General features: G+C 40.7%; 1 protein-coding gene and 3 pseudogenes across 1 annotated transcript; 2 read left to right on the top strand and 2 right to left on the bottom strand.

The window, feature by feature from the left end:
* Positions 1 to 2331: 2331 nt before the first annotated feature.
* Positions 2332 to 3594, bottom strand: LOC147482942 (uncharacterized). The gene has a single exon (XM_086579457.1). It carries the CDS (start codon positions 3592 to 3594, stop codon positions 2332 to 2334), a length of 1263 nt encoding a protein of 420 aa, XP_086435583.1.
* A 14471-nt stretch (positions 3595 to 18065) lies between these two features.
* LOC147482941 (rhomboid-like protein 15 pseudogene) lies at positions 18066 to 18878 on the top strand (annotated as a pseudogene).
* A 4-nt stretch (positions 18879 to 18882) lies between these two features.
* On the top strand, positions 18883 to 19427 carry LOC147482940 (uncharacterized; annotated as a pseudogene).
* Positions 19428 to 22054: 2627 nt separating this feature from the next.
* LOC147482939 (uncharacterized) lies at positions 22055 to 23949 on the bottom strand (annotated as a pseudogene).
* Positions 23950 to 24532: the final 583 nt, after the last annotated feature.

The following is a 24532-nucleotide window of genomic DNA, read 5'->3' as shown; positions in this document are numbered from 1 at the left end:
TTCAGACATGTGTATTACTTGGATACACAAATTGCAAGAAGTAAAACAACTGCATATACAAATATATACTCCTTGTTTTGTTGTTTGATATAATTTATGATAAATAAGTCATGACTTTTTGGTGTGTGGAGAGAGGTGTTGAAAACGCAAACTCCACGACTTTTGGTGCATGGAGAGAGGTGTTGAAAACACAAACCCCATGACTTTTTGGTGCGTGGAGAGAGGTGTTGAAAACCAAACTCTATGACTTTTGGTGCACGGAGAGAGGTGTTGAAAACGCAAACCCCATGACTTTTTGGTGCGTTGAGAGAGGTGTTGAAAACGTAAACTCCACGGCTTTTTGGTGCATGGAAAGAGGTGTTGAAAATGCAAACTCCATGACTTTTTGATGCGTTGAGAGAGGTGTTAAAAACGCAAACTCCATGACTTTTGGGTGCATGGAGAGAGGTGTTGCAAACGCAAACTCCATGACTTTTGAATTTGTATATGTTTTTTATAGTTTAGTTTTTCTATCAACTGCTTGTCTTTAAGAATGGTAATTGAGTAATTGATATATATTATTTTTTACTAACTAACTGAATGAAAATAAAGAAATGTGGAATAATGCATTTTATTGATGAGTGATAATCTGAAAAACAAATGAAAATTACTTCAAGGACCAGTTATAAGGAACTGTCGGCCCAAACTACTAATTGTCTGGCTTGATAAAAGCCCATCCTAATCCAGAGCTGGCTTTGTTGTATGAGACGTCCGTGTAAACCATCTATGAATCGGGTGATGGGGCTGTAAGATTTGTTGGGCCTTCTTCGCCCCCAACTGTTGGCGCTTCACTAGAGATGCCCTTATCTTGGTTGATTTCAGGGACAAAGTCGTCAATTGGAAAATCTGTCATTAGGGATGCAAAGGTGTGACCATAGCTAGTAAATTCGTGGACGGCAAAAGTTTGATACGACAATTATTCGCCTAAGATTCGAAATTTTCAACAATAATATTTTTAAATATTCGGTCCAAGAAAATGCTAACGGTAAAAATACGATATACGTGTTTTAAACGGATATAATACGAATGCATTCCTTTAAAATTCGGCTATATATTTTACATTTAAAACTTTAATATATAAGTACATAAGGTTTTTATTTTTATTTTTACAATTTTATTCATGAAAAAATAATACAAATGTCAAATTTTTGGTAACAACTAAGGCCCGACCCATTTGTTTGAATTCGGAAAGCCTAGTAACCAACACTGTGCTCTTATGGAATTGCAAAGTGTTACCAAAAATGGGGAATAGCTAGAACCATATCTAGAAAAAAACGGAAATTTTGAAGTCGATGCCTGTCTGATGGCCATCAAAGATTTGACATTCAAATCCCATGTAGCGAGGAGGTGTACAATTCATGCGTTATTTCGATCATTGTTAATTGTGTACATCAAACTAGTAGTGTGTCTTAGTTGGAACCATAACACTATGTTGGTTACTAACACATTTAAGGCCCGTTTACAATTAGTGAGTTCCAAAGTTTACAATTAATACTAACACATTTATTTTTGGTTCCAATTAAAGCCCAGCCCATTTTTTTGAATTTCAAAAATCCAGACATTATAATTCGGCAATTATAAGCCCGGCCCAACCAATTCGCGAATTAAACCGTATCATTCAAAAATTTACCGACTTATTCGTTTTATTCGCCAAACCTTATAATTCGCGAATAATTTGGCAAATTACTATTTATGGGTGTGACCCTTTTCTGAAACGCGAGGTTCAAAGACAATGCTGTAAGCGCTTAAATAGATGTCCCATTTAGCCAGTCTGCTTGATTCTTGAGCACTGTGGAAAACTTTGCGAAGTGGGTATTCAGTGTATACCTTGACCAATCTTCCTTGAAAGTATGGCTTGAGGTGCCTGGCAGCATGAACCAATGCTAGAGCGATTTTTTCAACTCTCGCATATCTAGTTTCCACCCCCATTAGGGTCTTACTAATGAAGAAGATTGGACGACCGTCTTCTCCATTGATGAATAGTACTGCACTGACTGCAATGTCTGTAGCGGTCAAGTAAACTCCAACAAGTTACCCTGTGGATGGGCTGGCCAACATTGGTAGCGAGACTAAATATTTCTTGATGGATTGGAAGGCATTTTCACAGTCATCATTCCACCCTGCTGAGTCCTTTAAAGTCTGAAAGAAAGGATGATGACATCTGTCCGAGTATTTAGAGATGAAACGGTTGAGAGCTGCTAAGCGTCTTGTGAGCTGTTGAATCTCATTTTTTGTTTTTGGCACTAGCATGGCTTGAATGGATCAGATATGCTCTGGGTTAGCTTTGATGCCTCAACGAGTCATCAAATACCCCATAAAATTTCTAGAGATTAGCCCGAAAGCACATTTTGAAAGATTGAGCCGCGTGTTGAATTCTTCAACTCTCTCAAAAGCTGATTGTAAGTCAGAGATGTGATCTCCCTTATGCTTGGATTTTACAATCATGTTATCAATGTACGCCTCCATTATCTTGCCTAACATATCTCCAAATATGGTGTTGATCATTCTTTGATAAGTGCCACCCGTGCTCCTTTTTAAACCAAAAGGCATGACCTGGTAACAAAAAATTCCTTGATCAGCTATGAATGCAATTGCTTCTTGATCATTAATAGATATCAAAATCTGGTGGTATCCTGAAGAAACATCCATAAATGATAATCGCGGGTAGCCAGATGTGGCATCTACCTGTTTTGATATCCGCGGAAGAGGGTATGGATGAATCGGGCAAGATTTGTTAAGGATCGTGAAATCGATGCACACTCTCATTTTACCATCTTTCTTAGGTTTGACTGAGAGTAGACGATCGATCTCCTCTTTGACCTTGAGTTTTCTATCCGGTGCCATACGCCTAGGTTTCTGTCGCACTGGCTTGATTGTAGGATTAATGTCAAGCGTGTGGCATGCAATATCTGGGCTAAGTCCAGGCATTTGTTCTACTGACCAAGCAAATATCGTATTGTTTTTTTTTAGGAGGACAATCATCTCCGCTTGTTCGCTTTCTGACATTTCCACCGATATGAAAGTTGTTTCGCCGCTTGAACTCCCAATTTGCACTTCTAAGAGGCGGTCTATAGTTGGTGGCCCTTCATTTCGTGAACTAGGAGTACAAAGGTGTGGTACTGATTCTGACTTAGACACCTCCTGTGAATTGCTGAGAACTGTATTTCCTCGCATATCAGACTGACGATACTCCTCCAAGACTTTTTCGTGACAACTGTGGGAAGCCATTTGGTCGCCCCGTATCTTACAAATTTTGTCGAGGGATGAGAATTTGACTGCTTGATGAAAAGTAGAGACTACTGCCCCCATACTGTGGAGCCAATCCCTTCTTAAGATTGCATTGTAAGGGGATTTGCAATTCATCAGAAGGAATTCAATGTCTGCCATCTTGTCCATGAGTGTGACTGGTAAAGAAACTCTTCCCACTGGGGTTGTTGCTAATCCATCGAAATTGACTATTGGATTATTTTCTGCAACCACCAAATTCTCTGAAAGCTGCGTGTTCTTGTAGCAACCTGCAAAAATGACGCTGACAGAACTCCCAGTGTCTATCATTATGCGGTGAACTCGCCATAATCCAATGAAAGCAGAGATGACGACCGCATCATAATGAGGATGATGGACGCCCATTATGTCTTTATCACTAAAACATAAGGGACTGGGTTCGGTAGTTTCTGATCAAATTCTTTCTAAAAAATCAATGTTATTTACGTGATAAAATTCACGCAAGAAACCAAACTTGGCTCGTTGCTCATACGTCTGCCTTGTTCGTGAAATGTCATTAATTTTGGCATGACCAGCTAAGATGACATTGTTGCCCGTCATTGCTAAATTTTGCTTCATAGTCTTTGAAAGTAAAAACTCGTCTAACTGTCCTTTTTCTACTAACCTCTATATCTTTCCCCTGAGGGATCTGCAATCTTCAGTTTCATGACCGAAATCATTATGGAAATGACACCAAAGATTTTTGTCACTCTTAGACTTTGTGTTTTCAAGTAAGGGCATTGGAGGAAAAAGTAAGTTACGTCCTTTAATCTTATCATATATTGCTGCATATTTGGCATTTAATGGAGTAAGCTTCATTTCTTCGTGAACCGTGTCTGATTTTTGTTGTTGTCTTTCCGTAGTGTTTTGCTTCTGTTTGGCTTTACCATCGCTTGAATCTTTACTTTGAAAATAATCTTTGTCTCTCAAGGCTTTTGCTATAACATCTTTTTCGACGTTAATGAACTGTTATGCTCGTGTAAACAAATTGGACTTGGACTACGGGGGGTTTCGTACAAGGGAATTATAAATTCCATTTTTATCGAAATATATTCATTCCTTGAATGCATGAACGATCATTACGTCAGGGACATCAGTAACCTCTGCTTGCACTTGGCGGAAACGAATTACAAACTTTGCCAGAGTTTCGTCCTTTTGCTGCTTGTTATTTAGCAAGATGTTGATATCCTTAGGACATGTTTAATTATGCTTGAACCGGTCTGTGAATTGACTTGCTAATTATTGGAATGATGTGATAGAACGAGCTGGTAGGCCGGAGAGCCAATGGAGAGTTTCTCCTTTTAATGTCGACGGAAATTTTTGCATAAAAGGGGGTCATCTCCACGCCAGGGAATTAGTCTACTTTTAAATTATATGACATGATCATTCGGGTCACCTCCTGCTTCATCAAACTTAGGAAGATCTGGTTGTTTGAAGCTGTCTTGATGTTTTGCATTTTGTATGATCAGAGAAAATCGCCCAACGACATCTTCGTTCACTGCAAGGTCTTTCCATCGAGTTTCAACCACATCCGTACTGGTCATTGTTTTCTTGATAATGTCTCTAATTTGTTGTTCCGTAAATGCTGCTCCTACGGCCTCTTGACTTTCGACTTGAGGAGTGACTTCACTATGTTACATCTTACGGTGTGGTCGCCCCCAGTTGTTGCTTACTTCTAGATTTTGCTGGTGCCTTGGACTACGGGATTTGTGTCAGTAAGATGAGCTAGGTTGTCGTTCTGGGGAATAGTTCCTTTGGTGTGGTTGCATTTTAGGCTGATCTGTGTTAAATCTTCTGTATTGGTTTGCCACATTCAAACCATGCATGTCTAAGGTCATTATGCAATTCGGCTCTGAGGTCATGATCTTGGCTTCCAACACTGCCTCTTATTGTGGCTGTTGTCCACCTTTCTGACGCGACTACGATCAACGTTCAATGACCTTGTCCTGTTAAGGGAGGTATGATGATTACCTAACAATGTGTATTGTTGTTCTTCATGCCCTGTGTTATGACCACTACTACGCCTAGTGTTGGTATTTCGAGATCTGGATCGCCCTCTTGAATGGAATGAATGTCTGCTTGACCTCAAGTAATCTTGACAATGTTCGGGGATGGGTTCCAATGGATGGGATCTGCCATTATTATCTTGTATTCGGTTGAATACACTCCAGTTTTTGCCAGATCTGGGGGCTCTTGCCGATGTGGAAGATGCAGCATTGACGTCATCCCTCTGTACTTGCTTCCCTTGGTCCAGTTGTTTTTGCAAGTTTTTGTTGCATTCCTTCTCTCTTATGGATTTTTGACATATCATTTCTAACGTAAGGTAATCATCGTTTGCCGCCATATTTTCAGGATCTACTTCATTTGTATTTGTAGCATCTAGATCTTGAGGGTGAATTACTGGAGCCTGAGGTGGTGGACGTCTAGATCTGGGTTATCGTGACACTTGGAGCTGTGAAGGCTAATCTTGCAGATCTGTTGCAGCGGATTGATCTATCACTTCCTGATTGACTAGAACTTCCAGATTTTGTTGTTGTTGTTGTTGTTGTTGTGTTCTTGCATTCTTGTTTGCCTAGGACCTTGTAGTTTTTGTCATTAATGGTGTTTGGAAGAAGTAACATGGAAGAGAGCCCGTCAATAAGGACCACGGATGGCGCCAATTATGTTTGGGTGAGAACTCACACAAACACACCAATGATCTTGTTGGAGAGGTTGATATGAAGTGAGAAAGACTGTACCACCAATGGTTGCCTACGTATCCAAATTGTTCTCTGGAATCAAGTCTAAAAAATGCACGTAGTTCTTTGTTTGAAATGATTGTTGGGTATTTATAGGTGTTCCGGCCCCCACAAATGTGGCCCAATATAAGCCCAATTCAATACAAGCCCATGCTCAGAGCCTAACTATAAACAAGCCCACGCTCAGAGCCCAACTATAAACAAGCCCACGCTCAGAGTCTATGCTCAGAGCTTAACTATAAACAAGCCCACGCTTAGAGCCCAACTATAAACAATCCCACGCTCAGAGCTTATCTATGAAAAAGCCCATGCTCAAAGCCTACATTCCACGAGCTGACAGTTCTCCCGCCAGTTCTCCAACTTCATCCCACGAGCTGACAGTTCTCCCGCCAGTTCTCCAACTTCATTCCACGAAGCTGACAGATGTCCCGGCAGTTCTCCAACTTCATCCCATGAGTTGACAGATGTCCCGACAGTTCTCCAACTTCAATCCACGAGCTGACAGATGTCCCGCCAGTTCTCCAACTTCATCCTACGAGCCGACGGATGTCCCGGTTCTAACTTCATCCCACGAACCGACAGTTCTCAACTTCATCCCACGAGCTGAAAGTTCTCCGCGAGTTCTCAACTTCATCCTACAAGCCGACAGATGTCCCGCCAGTTCTCAACTTCATCCCACGAAATGAGTTCTCCCCGGTTCTCGCCCTAACTTCATCCTACGAGTTGACGGATGTCCCGCAAGTTCTCAACTTCATCCCCGAACCGACAGTTCCCGCCAGATTCTCAACTTCATCGAGCCGACAGCGGATTCTCTAACTTCATCCCTACGAGCCGACAGATGTCCGCCCGTTCTCCAACTTCATCCCACGAGCTGACAGTTCTCCCGCCAGTTCTCCAACTTCAAACCACGAGTTGACAGATGTCCCGCCAGTTCTCCAACTTCATCCCACGAGGTGACAATTCTCCGCCGGTTCTCAACTTCATTCCATGATCCGACGGATGTCCCGCCAGTTCTCTAACTTCATCCCATCGAGCCGAGTTGGTTGTCCCGCCCTCTCTCAACTTCATCCCATGATTGGGCCAGTTCTCCTTGGTTCTCCAACTTCATCCCACGATTGGAATATTGGAGAACGAGGAAGTAACTATCACCAATGCTACCTATAAAATCCAACCTTCGTCATTTTTCCAGAACTACGCAATCGAGACTTTATCCCAAGCAATATCTTTGGGTACGTAGGCAACTTCAAAACCGAAGTCCAGTCTCATCTTTCCCCAATCACCATCTCCAAAAAAACATTACTTCCAACCCTCAACTGGTGTGTTTTGGCAAATCTTGCTGAAACATATTTGGCGCCGTCTGTGGGGATCGAACCCACGACCACGTGGTTAAAAGCCACGTCAATGGCTTCTCGAAAAACAAACAACGGTGAAAGTAAGTTCAGCATTCACCTTCTGCTGGGAATTCACTTTCCAAGTCCGATGGTCCTCGGCCATCTGCGACTGAGAGAGTGGGTATTCATGTATCCGATCCATCAACTCAGGTAGACCGTCGTCTTCGACAATTGGAGAGCAAAAATAACAATCTGAAGAAACAGCTGCGTCAACTTCTCGAAGATGATTCAAGGTCTATAGCAAAAAGTGTTTGGGATCGTTTGAACACTGAAGCATCACTGTCAAAGACTCCGAGTACAAACTCCCGCACCAAGAGAAACCGCGGCGAAGTAAACTACGAAGGCTTTCACGAAAACAAAATGTGCAACGCCGAAAAGCCTACACTTTCGGTGTAATCGTAGTTTAATCCACAAACTCTCCTTTGCCGACCTTTGATGCCGACCACCCAATGGGGGATCACCAACTCACAAAAGATCTAATGATGAAAACCGGTTTTACCGATTCGAACCGTACTAAGGGAGATCGGCAAAATATTCATATAGGTCGGCAAGATAGACTACCCAACCAACGAAAAACCAATGAAGTTCCTACCCCAAGCTATAGAAGGGGTAGGCAAGCCATCGAAGTCCTCGCCGCATGGCAGCGGTATCGCCCGATCTCGACAGCTGAATACTATTCACCAAGCGGTTCAGTTCTGAACAAAGTCGCTCAAGTTGTAGTCCTAATCAAGAGCTCATTGTCGGCCAAAGTATGTTGACAATGGTAGCCATGGAGATGGAGACTCACTTGTATCAGTCAAAAATGGTTGTGGACGGTCCAAAGACTCCGTCATATTATTCTCGATGTTCACCATAGGAGACGAAGGAACCGAACTCCTCTACTGGCTCGGTCACCTTCACCTACATGGACGGGTCGACGAGAACTCACTCCACCTCCTCTGAAGAAATCTTGGCCAAAACGTCCACAGTTCGGTCGTGACCATCGTCAAGAGAATGTTCCATTTTTTGAACGACGTCTACACAAAATGATCTTGAAGGGCGTAAATGATAAGGAGTCACGAGAAAATAAAATACGAAATCTTGCTATCGAGAGTGGTATCGATTCTCCCTTCTCTCTCCGAATCCAAACAACTGTTCATCACAAGGACTTCAAGCAGCCAGAATTCGAGAAGTATGATGAGATTGATGGAGATCCTTTGATGCATCTTGTTAATTACAGAAACAAGATGATCTTATGGACTTTCGACGATGCTCTTCTTTGCAAGTTATTCCCGTCCACACTCATTGGAATTGAGTCGATGAGATGGTTTAACATGCTTCCAGAAAGATCCATCCACAATTTTACTGATCTGGCTTACAAGTTTGCCGAGCATTTTCGTCACAACTGGAAAGAACCGAAACATATTGATTCTCTATTCAGTATTAAACAACAAAAAGAAGAAAAGCTCAGTAAGTTTGTTGCGAGATTTCGGAAAGCGGCTGTTGAAATCCCAGATGCATCTGATATTCTTGTCATTTATGCCTTCAAGGAAGGCATTAATTATGATAGGGACGGCATTTACAACTCTATTGTAAAAGATGTCCCAACAACTCATTATGAACTTTTTCTCGAACTCAGCCGGTTTATTCGAGTTGAAGATGATGCATCGGCACAAGTTCACAGAGATAGAGATCGAATAAGCAAGCCGCAGGAACAGAGTCAAAAACCAAAGTTTCAACAAACAACCGATCAAAAGTCCAAGAGTGATGGTAGGCCACAACAATGGAACGACAAAGAACAAAAGAAACTTCCAGAGTTAAAGCTTACCGCCCTCAACGAGAAGTACGCTGTTATCTATGAGAAGATTAAGGGAAAGAATATCTTATCTCCACCTTTTCCTCTCTCCGAAGATACCAAGGCTACACGTGACAAATCCCTGTGGTGCAAATTTCACGATGATTTTGGTCATGAAACTGAACAATGCCGATCTCTAAGGGGTAGAATCCAAGGTTTGATCGAGAAGGGTATGCTCCAGGATTATGTGTTGGGTAAAACAAAACAAGCTTTAGTCGTTACCGCACACAATGTAATCAAAGTCGGTCATGCCAGAGTTGATTCAATGTCTAACACCTAGAGAAAGAATTTCAATCACTCCAAGATCACTGATCTCAGCCACCACTATGTTTATAGTGGATATGATTTTCTCCACAGAATGGGTACTGAAACTTATGAGGAAGGACCTCTCTGTTGGACTGACAATGACCTGATAGGAGTGCACCATCCTCATTAAGATGCTGTTGTAATACAAGATTTTGTTGGAATTCATCGTGTGCAGAAAATCATGATCGATACAGGTAGTTCGGCAAGTGTGATCTACAAGCGTTGTTACAAAGGACTCAACCTCCCCGAGAAAATGATAGTTCCCGATCCAAATCCTATCATTGGCCCGATGGGACAAAGACAACATCAGTTGGTAGATGCTCTCTTCCGGTGACATTAATGAACAAGGAAGTTACAATTGATTTTCTTCTCTTGGATTGTAACTCCTCCTACAATGTCATTCTGGGAAGAGATTGGATTCACTCAATGGGAGCTGTCGTTTCTACTTTCCATCAGGCTATCAAGTTCTGGTGTGATGGTAGGGTATGCAAAGTTCGAAGTGATCAGATAGCAGCTTTGAAGTGTCATGAGTCTGTACTCGAAGATTATAAAGATTCGGAAGTCAAGGGTAACACCATCCTAAATGTCGATGGGAAAAAGTAGCAATTACAGAATTCCATTGGCCGGGTAAACGCTATGGAGCAGCGTTTAGGTGGCCCCCCGACCATCGACAGACTCCTCGGAAGTCTAGATCGGCAACAAGGAAGAAGAAACCACTTTTATTTCTCAAGGAAATTTCCAAGAAAGAACGGGATAATCTCATTGAGCTTTTGAAGAAAAATTGCACGTGATGTTTTGTGGACGGTCGAACAAATGCCGGGATTGATCCTTCACTTGCATGTCACAGCTGGATATCGACAAAACACAAAAGCGGTCGTCGAAGCCTCGCCGAATGGCTCCCGATCGAAAGCTCAAAGTGAAAGAAGAGATCGACAAACTTCTAAGTGTTAATTTTATTAGGCCTGTACTATATCCGAAATGGATATCAAATGTAGTAGTAGTCCCTAAGAAAAATGGGAAACTTAGAATCTGTGTTGATTTTACTGATGTCAATAAAAAATGTCATGTTCACCCGTATCCTTTGCCTCGTATTTCTGAAATGGTTGATGCCACTTCAGGGTTTAAACGAATTTCTTTTATGGATGCCTCATGGGATTTTATCAAATTGCATTAGCAGAAGATGAACAAGAACTTACAACTTTCATAACAGACCAAGGCTTATTTTGCTATAAGGTAATGCCTTTCGGTCTAAAAAATGCACCGGCAACATATCAGAAATTCATTAATACATCATTTTCAGACTTCTTAGGCAAGTTTATGGAAGCTTATATTGACGATATGGTCATCAAGTCGCATGAAGAGTCATCACACCTTCATCACTTGCAAAATATTTTGATCGGTGATACATATTGAATCGCGTCTAAATCCATCAAAATGCGCATTTGGATTAGCATCGGGAAAATTTCTTGGATATCTTATGACCAAACGAGGCATTGAAGCTAACCCTGATCAAATCCGTGCAATTACTAAAATGCCCTCACCAAAAACCAAGAAGCAAATCCAAAGAACTTCACGGGTAGGATAGCGCTTTGGGTAGATTTATCTCAAAATATTCGGATCGGCTCCACCCCCTTTTTCCAAGCCATTAAGGGATCCCCAAAATGGACCGGATGAGTGTGACGTAGTTTTTGAGAAAATGAAAGAATACCTAGTACGACCGCCAATTCTTGCTAGTCCGACCACCACGGACAAACAATTGGCATCTATTTGGCAAAACATCGAGAAATAGGCGTGAGTGCCGTCTTATTCATTGATGATGAAAATGAACAACCAATTTTCTTCATAAGTAAGACCACTTACAGCTCGAAACAAGGTATTCACAGATTGAGAAAATAGCTCTCTCACTTGTCCATAGTGCTTTTAAGATTGAAGCCTTATTTTCAGGGACGTATCATCAATGTCTACAATCGAATACCCCTTTGAGAAAAGTTCTTGAAATGCTGATTCGAGCCGATTAGCGAATGGGAAACATATTTGAGTGCCTCTAAATTATCTACAAAGCCCGATCATCCGAGAAAGGCCACGCGAATGGCATCACTTATGGCCGATTTTCCGTCGATGACATACCGACCATGGAAGAAGCAGTTTTCGAACCTCCTCCTAATCCACAACAAGGATCGGCCGATCCATCCACAAGTGCCGACCCCTACTTTATGGATTATACACACGGACGGTTCCAAGAACAAATCAGTCCAGGCCTTGGTTGTGTTTTGATCCGACCTGATGGCGAGAAAATTGAAAAATCTGTTCGCCTCGGATTTTGCACATCAAACAATGAAGCTGAATATGAAGCGGTTCTTTATGCAATGCGAACGGCACTTGACCTAGGGGCGACAAAAATCGAGTTATTCACTGACTCAAAGCTTGTTGCGAATCAATTTGGCGGATCTTTTGTTGCTCGAAATGATAGGATGGCTGCATATGTCCAAAAATGCATGAGCTATCCATTCATTTCAAATCCATTCTTTGTTCACCGGCTCTCATAATGATAATCGTCATGCCGATGCCTTAGCCTATCTCTCGACGCAGATTGATGTTAACAATGAAAGAAAAATCTATATTGATTTCCAACCTTTTCCAAGCATAACCGTCATAGAAGAACATGTTCAAAACTTATATATTGCTCATCTATGCTATATTTCGGGCGACATCTCGGAATTGAATTCGAGCAAGTGAATGCCGTAACAACAAAAAAAGAAAGAGAGAAGAGCTAGCTCAATCAGCCGGCACAAGTTCAGAATCTCACTCAGAGGAAGCAGCTCAAGAAGATTTAGCCGACCATCAAGGTTTGGCTGATCATCGTGTTAAGAGTGATTCTCCACCGACACATGATGCCGACCAAATCAATGTTGATATGGAAGATGAGTCCCACGAAGCAGATAATTCTCCAGAAGTACCACATTTGGATCTCCAATCTATCGATGGTGACACTTCACCAGATGATTGAAGACCTATTTATTTAGAATTTCTGCAACATGGAACTTTACGAGGGATTCGCCTTTCCTACAAAATTAAAGAGATGCCCGGAAATTTGTCATAATTCCAAATTCTAAAGGAAATCTCCTACTCTATAGGAAAGCAAATAATTTGATCATCTTTTCAGGATGTCTTTCCAAAGATCAAGGTCATCTAGTTTCGAAGAGATACTCCGGACTTTGTGGAAACCATTCGGGGGGGCGTAGTCTTGCTCATAAAGCCATGACTCAAGGATACTGGTGGCCTAGCATGCAAAGACACTCAACGAGAATTTGCCCAAAAATGCATACCATGTCAAAAACATGCAAATATGGGCAAACTTCCAGCAACGGAACTCCACCCAATTCTAAGCCCTTGGCCTTTTGCGAAATGGGGCTTGGATATTGTGGGACCCCTACCAAAGGCTCCTGGAAGTGTACGATTTTTATTGGTTGCGACTGATTATTTCACTAAATGGGTAGAAGCTCAACCGCTTGTCAACATCTCAGCAACAGATGTACGGCGTTTCTTATGGAAAGACATCGTTTGTCGCTTTGGAATTCCATCTAACATCGTCTCTGACAATGGTAAACAATTTGATGCGGAAGAAATTCACAAATTTTGCGCCTCACTAAAAATTCAGCATAATTTCTCCGCTCCATATTATCCACAAACAAATGGACAAGCAGAAGCAACCAATAAGACGATTCTCTCGACTTTGAAGAAGAAGCTTAATGAAACAAAGGAAATTGGGTTAAAGAGTTGCGGTGATTGCTTTGGGCTTATCGCACCACTCCAAAGCATTCTACCAATCTTTCCCCTTTCAATCTAGCTTATGGCATGGATCTTTGTCCTCGGCGTAATTAATTGCACCAACTACAAGGACGTGAAGCGATTACAAACTGGTAACAATGATCTTTGCTCTAACTTTGGTGGCGAGACTTAATTGATAAAACTTCGAGAAGAAGCTTTACAATGTCTAATAAAATATCAGGCAGCCATGAAATAAAATATGATAAAAGCTTTGCCTCAAGAGTTTTGAACACCTAAGATTGGGTACTTAGCCGCAAACAGAAGCTCATTGAATCTGGGAAGCTATCAGAGAATTGGGAAGGACCGTTCATTATTGATAAACCATCATCCAAAGGGTCTTATTTCCTTCGTCGAATCACCGGAGAAAAATTTGCCAAGCCATGAAATGCTTTTCATTTGAAAAAGTTTTATCGTTGAATGTTTGTTTTTCATTCATTGTAATCATTTTATAATTCAATAAAATTCGATCCATCTTTCGTTTTAACTAGAGATCAAATATCCCAAATTATGTTATCATTACAAAATGGGGGCGGCGACCCCCCAAATTTCATTACGTTATCATTACACTATGGGGGCGGCGACCCCCCAAATTTTATTATGTTATCATTACACTACGGGGGCGGCGATTCCCCAAATTTCATTACGTTATCATTAAACTATGGGGGTGGCGACACCCCAAATTTCATTACGTTATCATTACACTATGGGGGCGGCGACACCCCAAATTTCATTACGTTATCATTACACTATGGGGGGGTGACACCCCAAATTTCATTACGTTATCATTACACTATGGGGGGCGACACCCCAAATTTCATTACGTTATCATTACACTATGGGGGCGACACCCCAAATTTCATTACGTTATTATTATATTATGGGGAAGTGACACCCCAATTCGTTATCCTTAATACTTATATCTATTTTGCCGACCTACCTCAAAACCAGATTACACAACTATTATATAGTTTGACCGACCTATTCTGAATTCCAATCTAATAAAAAATAGATAAAAACCAAATATCATGAATACAGTGGAAAAAAGAAACATAATTGAGAAAGAAAAAACCGTAACCTAACCTCACATCATCATAACAATAAAGAATAAAAACTTCACTCAAGAAGTTGTGGCATAATGCTATCCTCCACTGGAACTAGAACACCTAATAGATCCGACGGAGATACATCTTCCAACTTCCTATAACACATAGTATAATAATCGGCAATTTCTTGCTGCAATTTTTTCCCGTTTCTCAAAATCTCTTGATTTCCAAAGTCCAACACTTGCCGATGCTTCACGCAACACCGCTCTAGATTTCTTAATTTCAACTGCATGCTTCCCAATTATATCATCCTTCTCTTCACACCCTACTCTAAAATTTTCCACCCTCTCATGACATTCATCTAACTCCTTCTTAAAAAATGCATTCTCTTCCAATAGTACCTTGTAGTCTCCTCTAATCCCCTCAGCCTCACAAACTCGTTTTGGCAATTCCAATTTCTCACATTTTAAAATCGAAACTTCATCACTCAAAACCTTCTGCTCCTTGAGAACAACAATTTCTTGATTCTGTTTTCGACACTTCGACTTTCATGATATTCATTTTCATCTCATAGTGGGTGCAAAACTACTTCATTTCTCAAAATTACTCCTCTCAAATGTTCATTCTCCGAAAGATGAGCTCTCTCTTCCAAATATTTCTCAATCTTGCATATTCATTTGGTTTTAATCTTATAATTTTCTTTTGCTTCTAAGATTTCTTTAGCACAATCCCCAAGCCCGGCCTAATAGAAAAAATAATGTGTTACTCAAAAAAAAAAAAAAAAAAACACACACACACTAAAATTACCTACAACTAAAAAGCTTTGAATGAATTCAACATACTAACGGTTTTTCCAAAATCTACACCGTTGATAATCCAAACACAATAACTCTCGGATCTGAAATATTAGACAAAAGGATTTAAAATAATAATATATAATAATCAGTAAATACTATTTAAATAGCTATTCAACATCTAACCTTCAATTGCCAAGGCTTGCGACGCGGAGTGATGAGCATAGGTGTTGTAGAACAACCGCTCATCCCCATTGCGCAGCGAAGAAGGTACAGATTGATCCAACAATGATGTCGGCACTAACAAAAGTAGACACTTCGGTTGACACACTGCATCGATTGTCGAGGAAGTCGGCAATCCAGCATTTGTACCAACAATCGTTGACACTTCTGTTAACATACCTGCATCGGTATTAACAACAGAAGTCGGAATCCAGCACTAGTGCAAACAATGGTGCCATCGGCAGAAGTTGCTACACCAACATTGGTGCCAACAACAGGTGTTGGAACTCCAATACTACTTCCACCAAAAGAAGTTGGCAGTCCAAAATTGATTTTGACAACAGAAGCTGAACCCATTGTATCTCTACCATCGTCAACTTTTTCCATCTACATTACCAAAAGAACCATTAAACAATAAATAACGAATATTATTCAAAATCACAGAAGCAAGATCAACACTAACATCAAGTCTAGATATCTTTGTTAGTCATCGCTTCCCCACCGATATCATCATCATCATCAATATCAAGCACATGGTAGTTTTATGTGCGGGGAAGACAAAACCTGTGACAATGAAACATCATTCCAAAACATATTATAGGTATTACATATATGTTATTTTAAAAGAAATATTATATCGCATGCCGGTTTCGACTATCAATCTCTTCCTCAATTTTACTTGAGTTATCCCCGATTTTCTTTTCCTTCTTTTTTTGGACGTACATTTCTTTTCTTCTTTCTAATATTTTCTTGTCCACTATCCTCGAGTCATCTCCTTCTACTTCTTCGTCATCTTCACTTGCTATCATCCACAATAATATTCTTTCTCTTCTTTGAGCCACAAGAAGGTGCTAATTCCCTAGGCTCATTCAAGTGAGCCTAGTTTCTATATCATGATAATAATCTACTATATCGATGCGGAAACGAAAGATCATAGACATCTGCATTATGACTAAACAAACTAACAAATTTCTTTTTTATCATCTCGCTGCTAAACACTGATTTATTTGGAAACTTCAGAAAATCCCCTATAAAAAAATTTAAAAAATAAAAAAATAAAAAAAAAATAACAATTTAATCAAAATGTGATGCTAACTATTAAAAATTATAATTATAAGAATATTAAGTTTATATCTTACCTGATATATTGTTAGGATAATCAATATCTTCGAACCTCCAATTGCCTTTAATCTTAAAACCATACAATATCGCATTCTTGTAGTTCGAAGGCATCCCATAAAACCGATAATTCTGGTTGTGATGGTTATGATATCCCAATGCATAACTTTTAGAAGAGGCCTTGTTTTGCCGCAGAGGCTTCAATAACTCAAACAAAAGGTCTGACGACATACTATTTTGATAAACCTTACAAATTCTCGCTACACGGGCAAATATAGCCCAATAGCTAGGAGATAATTGTGGGATGTACTCTCCATCGAAGCTAATACTTCGAAACCGATTTCGAAATGGAACACTACAACCAAGCCAAAAATGTGAAAACAATAAGATTATCTCATCCTTTTCACATTTTTGGTCGATATCGCTACCAACATACTCAATAGAAACATCATCTCCAATATCATACTTTGCTCTCAAACTATCAGATCAATTCCCTTAGCCACCCTATTCATATTAAAATCCCTCTTATCACCCCATCTCCTCTTCAAGTTATAATTCTTCTCCATTATCAAATATTTTCAATACTGTCAAAAAATAAAATAATATCGGTTAATCCTTCTCTTAAAAAACAAAGACGAGTTTCTTTGATAATAAGATCTAAACACATGGTTTTCTTGTCTCGCGATCACTCTGAGAGATCCAAATCCTAATATACATTCCCAAAAAAAAAAAAATAAAATAAAAAAAAATAGTGTGTTAACGTGAATAGAACTAACCTTGCCGCCGACGGGTAAAACAAGAACATGAAGAAGAAGCGGGGAACTTTTATTATTCTCCTCTCAAACCTAACTTTCTCAATCTTTTTAATTGTGAGTATTTAAGACATCAAGTACTCTTTTATATTTACATTCTAATTTAGAGTATACTAAACCAATAGGACTCTCTTTCTTTCTTTGAAGCCCAATACATCCAACACTTGGTTTCCTAGTTCGCCTCTTATTAGCTTAGTTCAATCATTCTATCCGATACTAATGTGAACCAAGTTCAAATTAACAACCCAACAATTATATAACAACTGCCGACCTATTAATTTTCTTGATTTGTCGATCAAAACTAAAAGTTTGAATTGCCGCTCGAGTAGCCGATCCAATAATGCCGCTCGCATTGTCGCATTGCCGCTGGTGTGATGATCCATAGAATAGCCGCTGAAGAACTTTGAATGCCGCTGCTATTTTTTTTCCGAATTGCCGCTGCCTTACTAGTGCAATTCTGCTTGTTGGTGGCACCCCGAAGTTAATGTAAGCACCATGTGTGAACTTGGGGTCTGGTGGTGTCTCTGGTAACAATGGCCACAAGAACTCTGGGGAAAGTTGGAGCTCAAATTGTTTGATGGAAAAGCGCCACACTGTTTTCATTGGTTTTGAGAGGTGTGTGTTACTAAGGAAGCCAACGGTTTATAGGGGCCATTAATGGGATTCTAGTATTGAATGCCGCTGTATGCCGCTGCCTCAAGTAAACTTGATTTGCCGCTGCTCAACAACCAAACTGCCCAGTCAATACTGAAGCAGGATTACAAAGATGATATCACAAGGGAGGAGGCTGTCCAACTTGCACTTAAGGTGCTCAATAAGACCATGGACATCACTAGCCTCACTCCAGCCCTGGTGCCTTTGGGATCTGAACTGGAGAGAATTATGGGATCGTAAACTGGCGTATGTGATAATAATTCTGGCTATCAGCAATGCTCTCATTCATCTTTCTATTGCATTATTGGTTGCCTATAATCCCTTTTCCCAACATCAGATCTTGTGAATGAATGCGCAATAGGATTCTCTGGAATCTTATTTTCCATGATTGTTATAGAGACAAGTCTCAGTGGCGCCCAATCTAGAAGCGTGTTTGGACTTTTTAATGTTCCTGCTAAATGGTATGTTTGGATCTTGTTGATTGTATTCCAGCTTTTGATGACGAATGTCTCCTTACTTGGACATTTGTGCGGGATTTTGTCTGGATATGCCTATACCTATGGGTTATTCAACGTTTTTACTACCTGGATCATCTTTCTATTCTACCATCGAGAGCTCCTCGCGTTCTTTGTCAACATGTGTGAGACGACCCAAATTTATTTTGTGCCTTTGGAGGCAATCCATCCGGTTATATGCCTACACATACAAGTCCAAATTCACCACCCAAGAGTTTAATTTCCAGCAATATATGGAGAAACCTTTCCTCATGGATGCCACAAAGAGAAACAAAGCAGATTCTTCTTTCGGTCAACACAAGATAGCAAGTTCCCCGGTAGCGTGCGAAGCTGCGACTATGTCCATTGGTAAAAGAGCAATTCCCAATGCCTCTTACGTTGTGAAGCGAATCAAGTTGTGCGTGGAAATTGGCTTCAAGCGATTGAACAAAGCATTATCAAGTGTGTTTAGTAAATTCTATGATCAATGATATATTGGATATCGGTTGTTACGTTGGTGTTAGCACAAGATTTCTTGTGGTTTCCTTCAACCAAAAGTTTCGGGTTGGATCTATCACCTTACTTTCTTTGTCAGAGTACGGTTCAAGGAGAAGGAGATGATCCCAAGAAAAATCCAATTAGTTGGGTTCATGCAAATGGTGAAGCCACCGGACCTTCCATCCAATTCTTTTGACCTTGTCTCTCTTGCATATGTGATTCATGAATTTCCTACAAGAGCAATAGTTGGTTCTGGTGAAGGAAGCCTTCGGCTTCTCCATCCTGGAGGCATGCTTGCAATAACTAATAATTCGCCAAAGTCTAAGATCCCGGGGAGTTGTCACCGGTATTGTTTACACCGATGAAAAGCCACGAGAACCATTTTGGATGAGTACTACGACCGATGTGGAAGAGACAATGACGAAGTCGGCTTTGTAAATGTCTATTCGACTCTCTTACGGATCCAAGACAGGATGTGATGGGGCGTACCTTAGTAGAGTATCTAATCGTCAACAATGTACATTGTAAACTTTTTTATTCAAAGGAGACATTCTTACTAAAAAAAAAAAAAACCTTCTTTGCCACACGGGCCTTGCCCATGTAACAAAGAGAGGGCGATGTTCCGACCCCCACAAATGTGGCCCAATATAAGCCCAATTCAATACAAACCCATGCTTAGAGCCCAACTATAAACAAGCCCACGCTCAGAGCCCAACTATAAACAAGCCCACGCTCAGAGCCCATGCTCAGAGCTTAACTATAAACAAGCCCACTCTTAGAGCCCAACTATAAACAAGCCCACGCTCAGAGTCCATGCTCAGAGCTTATCTATGAAAAAGCACATGCTCAAAGCCTATATTCCACGGTGGCGGTTCTCCCGCCGATTCTCAACTTCATCCCACGAAATGACGGTTCTCCCCGCCAATTCTCAACTTCATTCCACGAAGCCGACGGATGTCCCGATTCTCCAACTTTATCCTATGGTGACGGATGTCCCGCCAGGTTCTCAACTTCATCCCACTGGTAGCGGTTCTCCAGCGATTCTAACTTCATCCCACGGTGGCGGTTCTCCCCGGGTTCTCCAACTTCATCCTACGAGTGACGATGATGTCCCGGTTCTCAACTTCATCCCACCGACGGTTCTCCCCGCCAGTTCTCCAACTTCATCCTACGAGCCGACAGATGTCCCCGCCAGTTCTCAACTTCATCCCATAATTAATCGACACTTCTCCGCCAAGTTCTCCAACTTCATCCCACGAGCCGACAGATTCTCCACCGGTTCTCAACTTCATCCTACGAGCCGACAGATGTCCCGCCGGTTCTCCAACTTCATCCCACGAGCTGACAGTTCTCCCGCCGGTTCTCAACTTCAAACCACGAGTTATGGATGTCCCACCAGTTCTCAACTTCATCCCACGAAACGACAGTTCTCACTTGAGTTCTCAACTTCATTCCACGACTTCGGATGTCCCCGATTCTCTAACTTCATCCCACGAGCCGGTTGTCCCGCCATTCTCCAACTTCATCCCATGATTGGGACGGTTGTCCCCGATTCTCAACTTCATCCCGCAGCCGACGGTTGTCCCGCCCGACTCTCAACTTCATCCCATGATTGGAAAGTTCTCCGCCGGTTCTCCAACTTCATCCCACGATTGGAATATTGGAGAACGAGGAAGTAACTATCACCAATGCTACCTATAAAATCCAACCTTCGTCATTTTTCCAGAACTACGCAATCGAGACTTGATCCCAAGCAATATCTTTGGGTATGTAGGCAACTTCAAAACCGAAGTCCAGTCTCATCTTTCCCCAATCACCATCACCATCTCCAAAAACATTACTTCCAACCCTCAACTGGTGTGTTTTGGCAAATCTTGCTGAAACAATAGGAAAATAAATATATTAAGCTTCTTATTGCTTAAAATACCATTTTCTTATTTGATGAGATATTTCCCTCTTTGTATGAAATCTTTCCAAAAGCTTTATATGGAAAAAATCCCTTGACATATCTCCGGTATATAACTTAAGTGCTATATTAGTGGGCAATGTCATTGCTCCAATAGAGGGAATGCTCGAATGCCACACTAGTAGGCAAGCGGGAATGCCACAGTAGCGGGGAAACAAGCACGCCTCACTAGTAGGCAAGCGATGCCACAGTAGCAGGCAAGCAAGCACGCCTCACTAGTAGACAAGCGGGAATGCCATAGTAGTGGGCAAGCAAGCACGCCTCATTAGTGGGTGGCTCTTATAGTAGTACCCAATGATGGTCGTTCGTAGGGGTATGAGTACACTGGTACATACAACAACAGCATAAATTGCTTGGTTATGCATTCTTCTTAAAGAATTAAAGGTATATCTTCCTCAACCACCACTACTATGGTGTGACAACTTGAGTACTATATCATTATCCTTAAATCCAGTGTTTCATGCAAGGACAAAGCATATTGAGGTAGACTTTCATTATATTAGACAAAAAGTTACAAATGGTTCTATGAAACTTCAATGTATATGCACAGAAAATCAAATTGCACACATATTTACCAAGGGTTTGTCTTCTGCAAGATTCTCTAAACTTCAACAACGACTGGCAGTTTTACAAGCCTCGGCAACTACAACTTGAGGGGGTGCATTTTCTCTACTGACAAGCTCATATGGACTTCATCTCAACTAATCTTGAGGGAGTGTATTAGAGTATATAACTCAATATATATAGGAGTACAACTAGATCATTAAATAGAATGTACAGGTGTCAATATGTAATAGACCTAAGGGTCCAGAAATCATTTTCTCATTATTTGTCAGTTGTGTCTAACAGCATAACCACTGCCTACATGCAAATTATGCAAAATTTGATGAAACTTCACCCCCATCGTTCCATGAGACCAAGCACTAACTTGACTGAATCCTAAACATTGAATGACAGGGAAATAAATATCTTGCCTCAGTAGCAATCAACAACTTTTACGAAAAAGTCATTGTTCATAACAAAAACGGTAGTTACAGAACAATCATCTTTCCCTAATATACATTGCGCAGTTCAGGTATTTTTCCCTCGAATTTCATCACAAACTCTTCCAGGAAGACTTTATCAGTCAAAGTTAACACTCTATATAAGCTGCAAGTTTTCTTAACAAAACCATTTGAGACTAAAACTTTGATAACTGAGATCCTCGGAATAGTCCTCTTCTCCAAACTGAAGTTGAGCAACACTGGTGGGTTTTGGAAATTAGTAACGAATTGTAATCCATCTTGTTCACTAGAAACTCCATAGTGCTCATAATATTCTTTTCAAATAACGACTTAAAGACAGGTTGATTTCTGAACGCCATGCGTATCTCCTTCTCAGACCAACCCCAATTCTTTAAAATGTCACATTTTGCATCCCAGGAAGATTTGCTCAAGTATGACAAAACCTCGATTGCTCTAATAAATTGATATTGTGAAGGATTAAATTTCATTTTCTTAGTTTCCTTGACAACCTCACTGAACCTATCCATCAATGACGTGTTAACATTTCTTCGTACTAGCTTCGAAATATTGTCATTTGGTACGCCAATCGTTCTCAAGAGTGCAATGTTGGGTGCAAGCCTTCTTTGTGGATCTTGATTAAGAACCCTTGTTGTGTGTTTAATCACAGTTAGGACATCACTGTCTGTAGGAAGGATAGCTTTGAGGAAAGAAATGCCAGGTCTAATTCTATTCTCTAAGCTTAGCATCAAGAAGTTTGGGTCCCTTGAAATGGCCTTGGCAAGGTCAGGATCAGAAAGACCTATAGAGTTGAAAAACTTGAGTTTGGGTTTAAGGGTTTTAGCAGCATCAGATAACAGCAGTTTTGACAGTTTTGGGATGATTTTGGAGATGTGGATGTTGGTAAAATCATGGTCTCTAAACAAGCTGAGGACTGAATCTGGTTTTGTGGGTGCCTCAAATTGGACTTTTTTTGACACAAAACAACTTTCTCATGAGATAATCCACATGAATCGACCAGGTAAGAGACTATGAATGAGTTGTCATGTGTTGGATTACTAGAAATGGATCTAATATATATTGAATTTGGATTGAATAACAAATCTCTTCTCTGAACTAGTAGCTTCTTGCAATGAAAACGAAACATAATCGTAGCATGAAGTTGAAACATACAAAGAATGGTGTTTCAAGGATAAACCCGCTACTCACTTGTTCAACTTCTGAGGCTGAGTCCAATGGCTTGCCACTCTCTATCTCTATCCCTCCAAAAAACAGTGTTATACGGATAGAGTGTAGGTTTTGTTGAATCAATGGTGTGAACAATCCTATGCCACTTGAATTTGAATTGTTTAAATAGGAAATTTGAAACAACCAAGTATTTTTTCATGTTTTGCATTGCTATAAACTTCAATAGATAGCTCGTGAATGAAAACGGTATGAGAATGAAAAAAAAATAATTTAAACCATTCGACTCCTCTTCAAATGGCATAAAATAGAAACCCAAATTTTGCAAAAGACAAAACTGTCCCTACACCCTCTTAAACATAACTAGCAAAAGACGATACATCCGTAATAAAATAGAAGTAGTGGGGGTAGTGTAGTAATTCGTTGTTCTCATAATTAGCATGTGGTTTGGTGGGGACACTTCGCAAACCACTCCACTTCAAATGGCGCAGTATGAAATTGTATTTTACATTCCACGCCACTTCAAGTGGCGCCGTTTGGGTTTTTATAAACCACGCCATTTCAACTCGCGTTGAATGCACTCTTCATTCCTCAATAATACTCTCTATATATAGAGAGTTATATAAAGATAGGAGGAGAAAATCACCGCAACTCCTACCGATTTTAAGGGAATGCGGAGCCATTGCACCCAACTTGAGGACAAATTGTGCCTGCAACCTAAATCCTTGCAAAGTGCAAACTGCTATCGAGGCAAAAATCATGGATATATATCGAAACTATTGATATCAGTCCAAAGTGGGCTCAAATGCTCAGGGGTCCTACTATTGACACCCTCCCAATTGTGTTGGGTAGACCCCAGCCCAACTTGGCCCAATTTAAGGTTTGTACTTGTGTTGGGAACATCACCTCGGCATCCGTCCGTAGAGGGGATCGAAAAGCAGATGATGCCGATGCGAGTACTGTAGGTGTAGGTGATTTAGAGTTAGTAGAGAAAAAAAATAAGAATGGGGAAAGAGGAAAAAAAAAATCTTATGTTCCGAGTATTGTAGATGAGGATGTAGATTTGGATTTGGATGTAGATTTAGATGAAGATATAAATTTAGATGAGGATGTGGATGTAAATATGGTTCTTGGGGAGAATGTAGATGTATGTGATGATGAGGAAGAAGAGGGTGATAGTGAAGGCGAAGAGGAAGAGGAGGATGGTGAAAAAGAGGGTAATGGCAATGATGTCGATGATGGGGAAGAGTCAGGTGAGGAGGATGACAATTTGGAGGGGGATGCCGATTCGGAAGAGGATGCAGTGGAGGAAACAGTGGAAGAACTGGTGGATGTACGTCCAGT

Source organism: Coptis chinensis, chromosome 8 (genome assembly GCF_015680905.1).
Source record: "Coptis chinensis isolate HL-2020 chromosome 8, ASM1568090v1, whole genome shotgun sequence".
In the NCBI taxonomy this organism is placed as follows: domain Eukaryota; kingdom Viridiplantae; phylum Streptophyta; class Magnoliopsida; order Ranunculales; family Ranunculaceae; genus Coptis; species Coptis chinensis.
The sequence above is the reverse complement of the archived record's forward strand: the minus strand, read 5'-3'. Positions and strand labels throughout refer to the sequence as shown.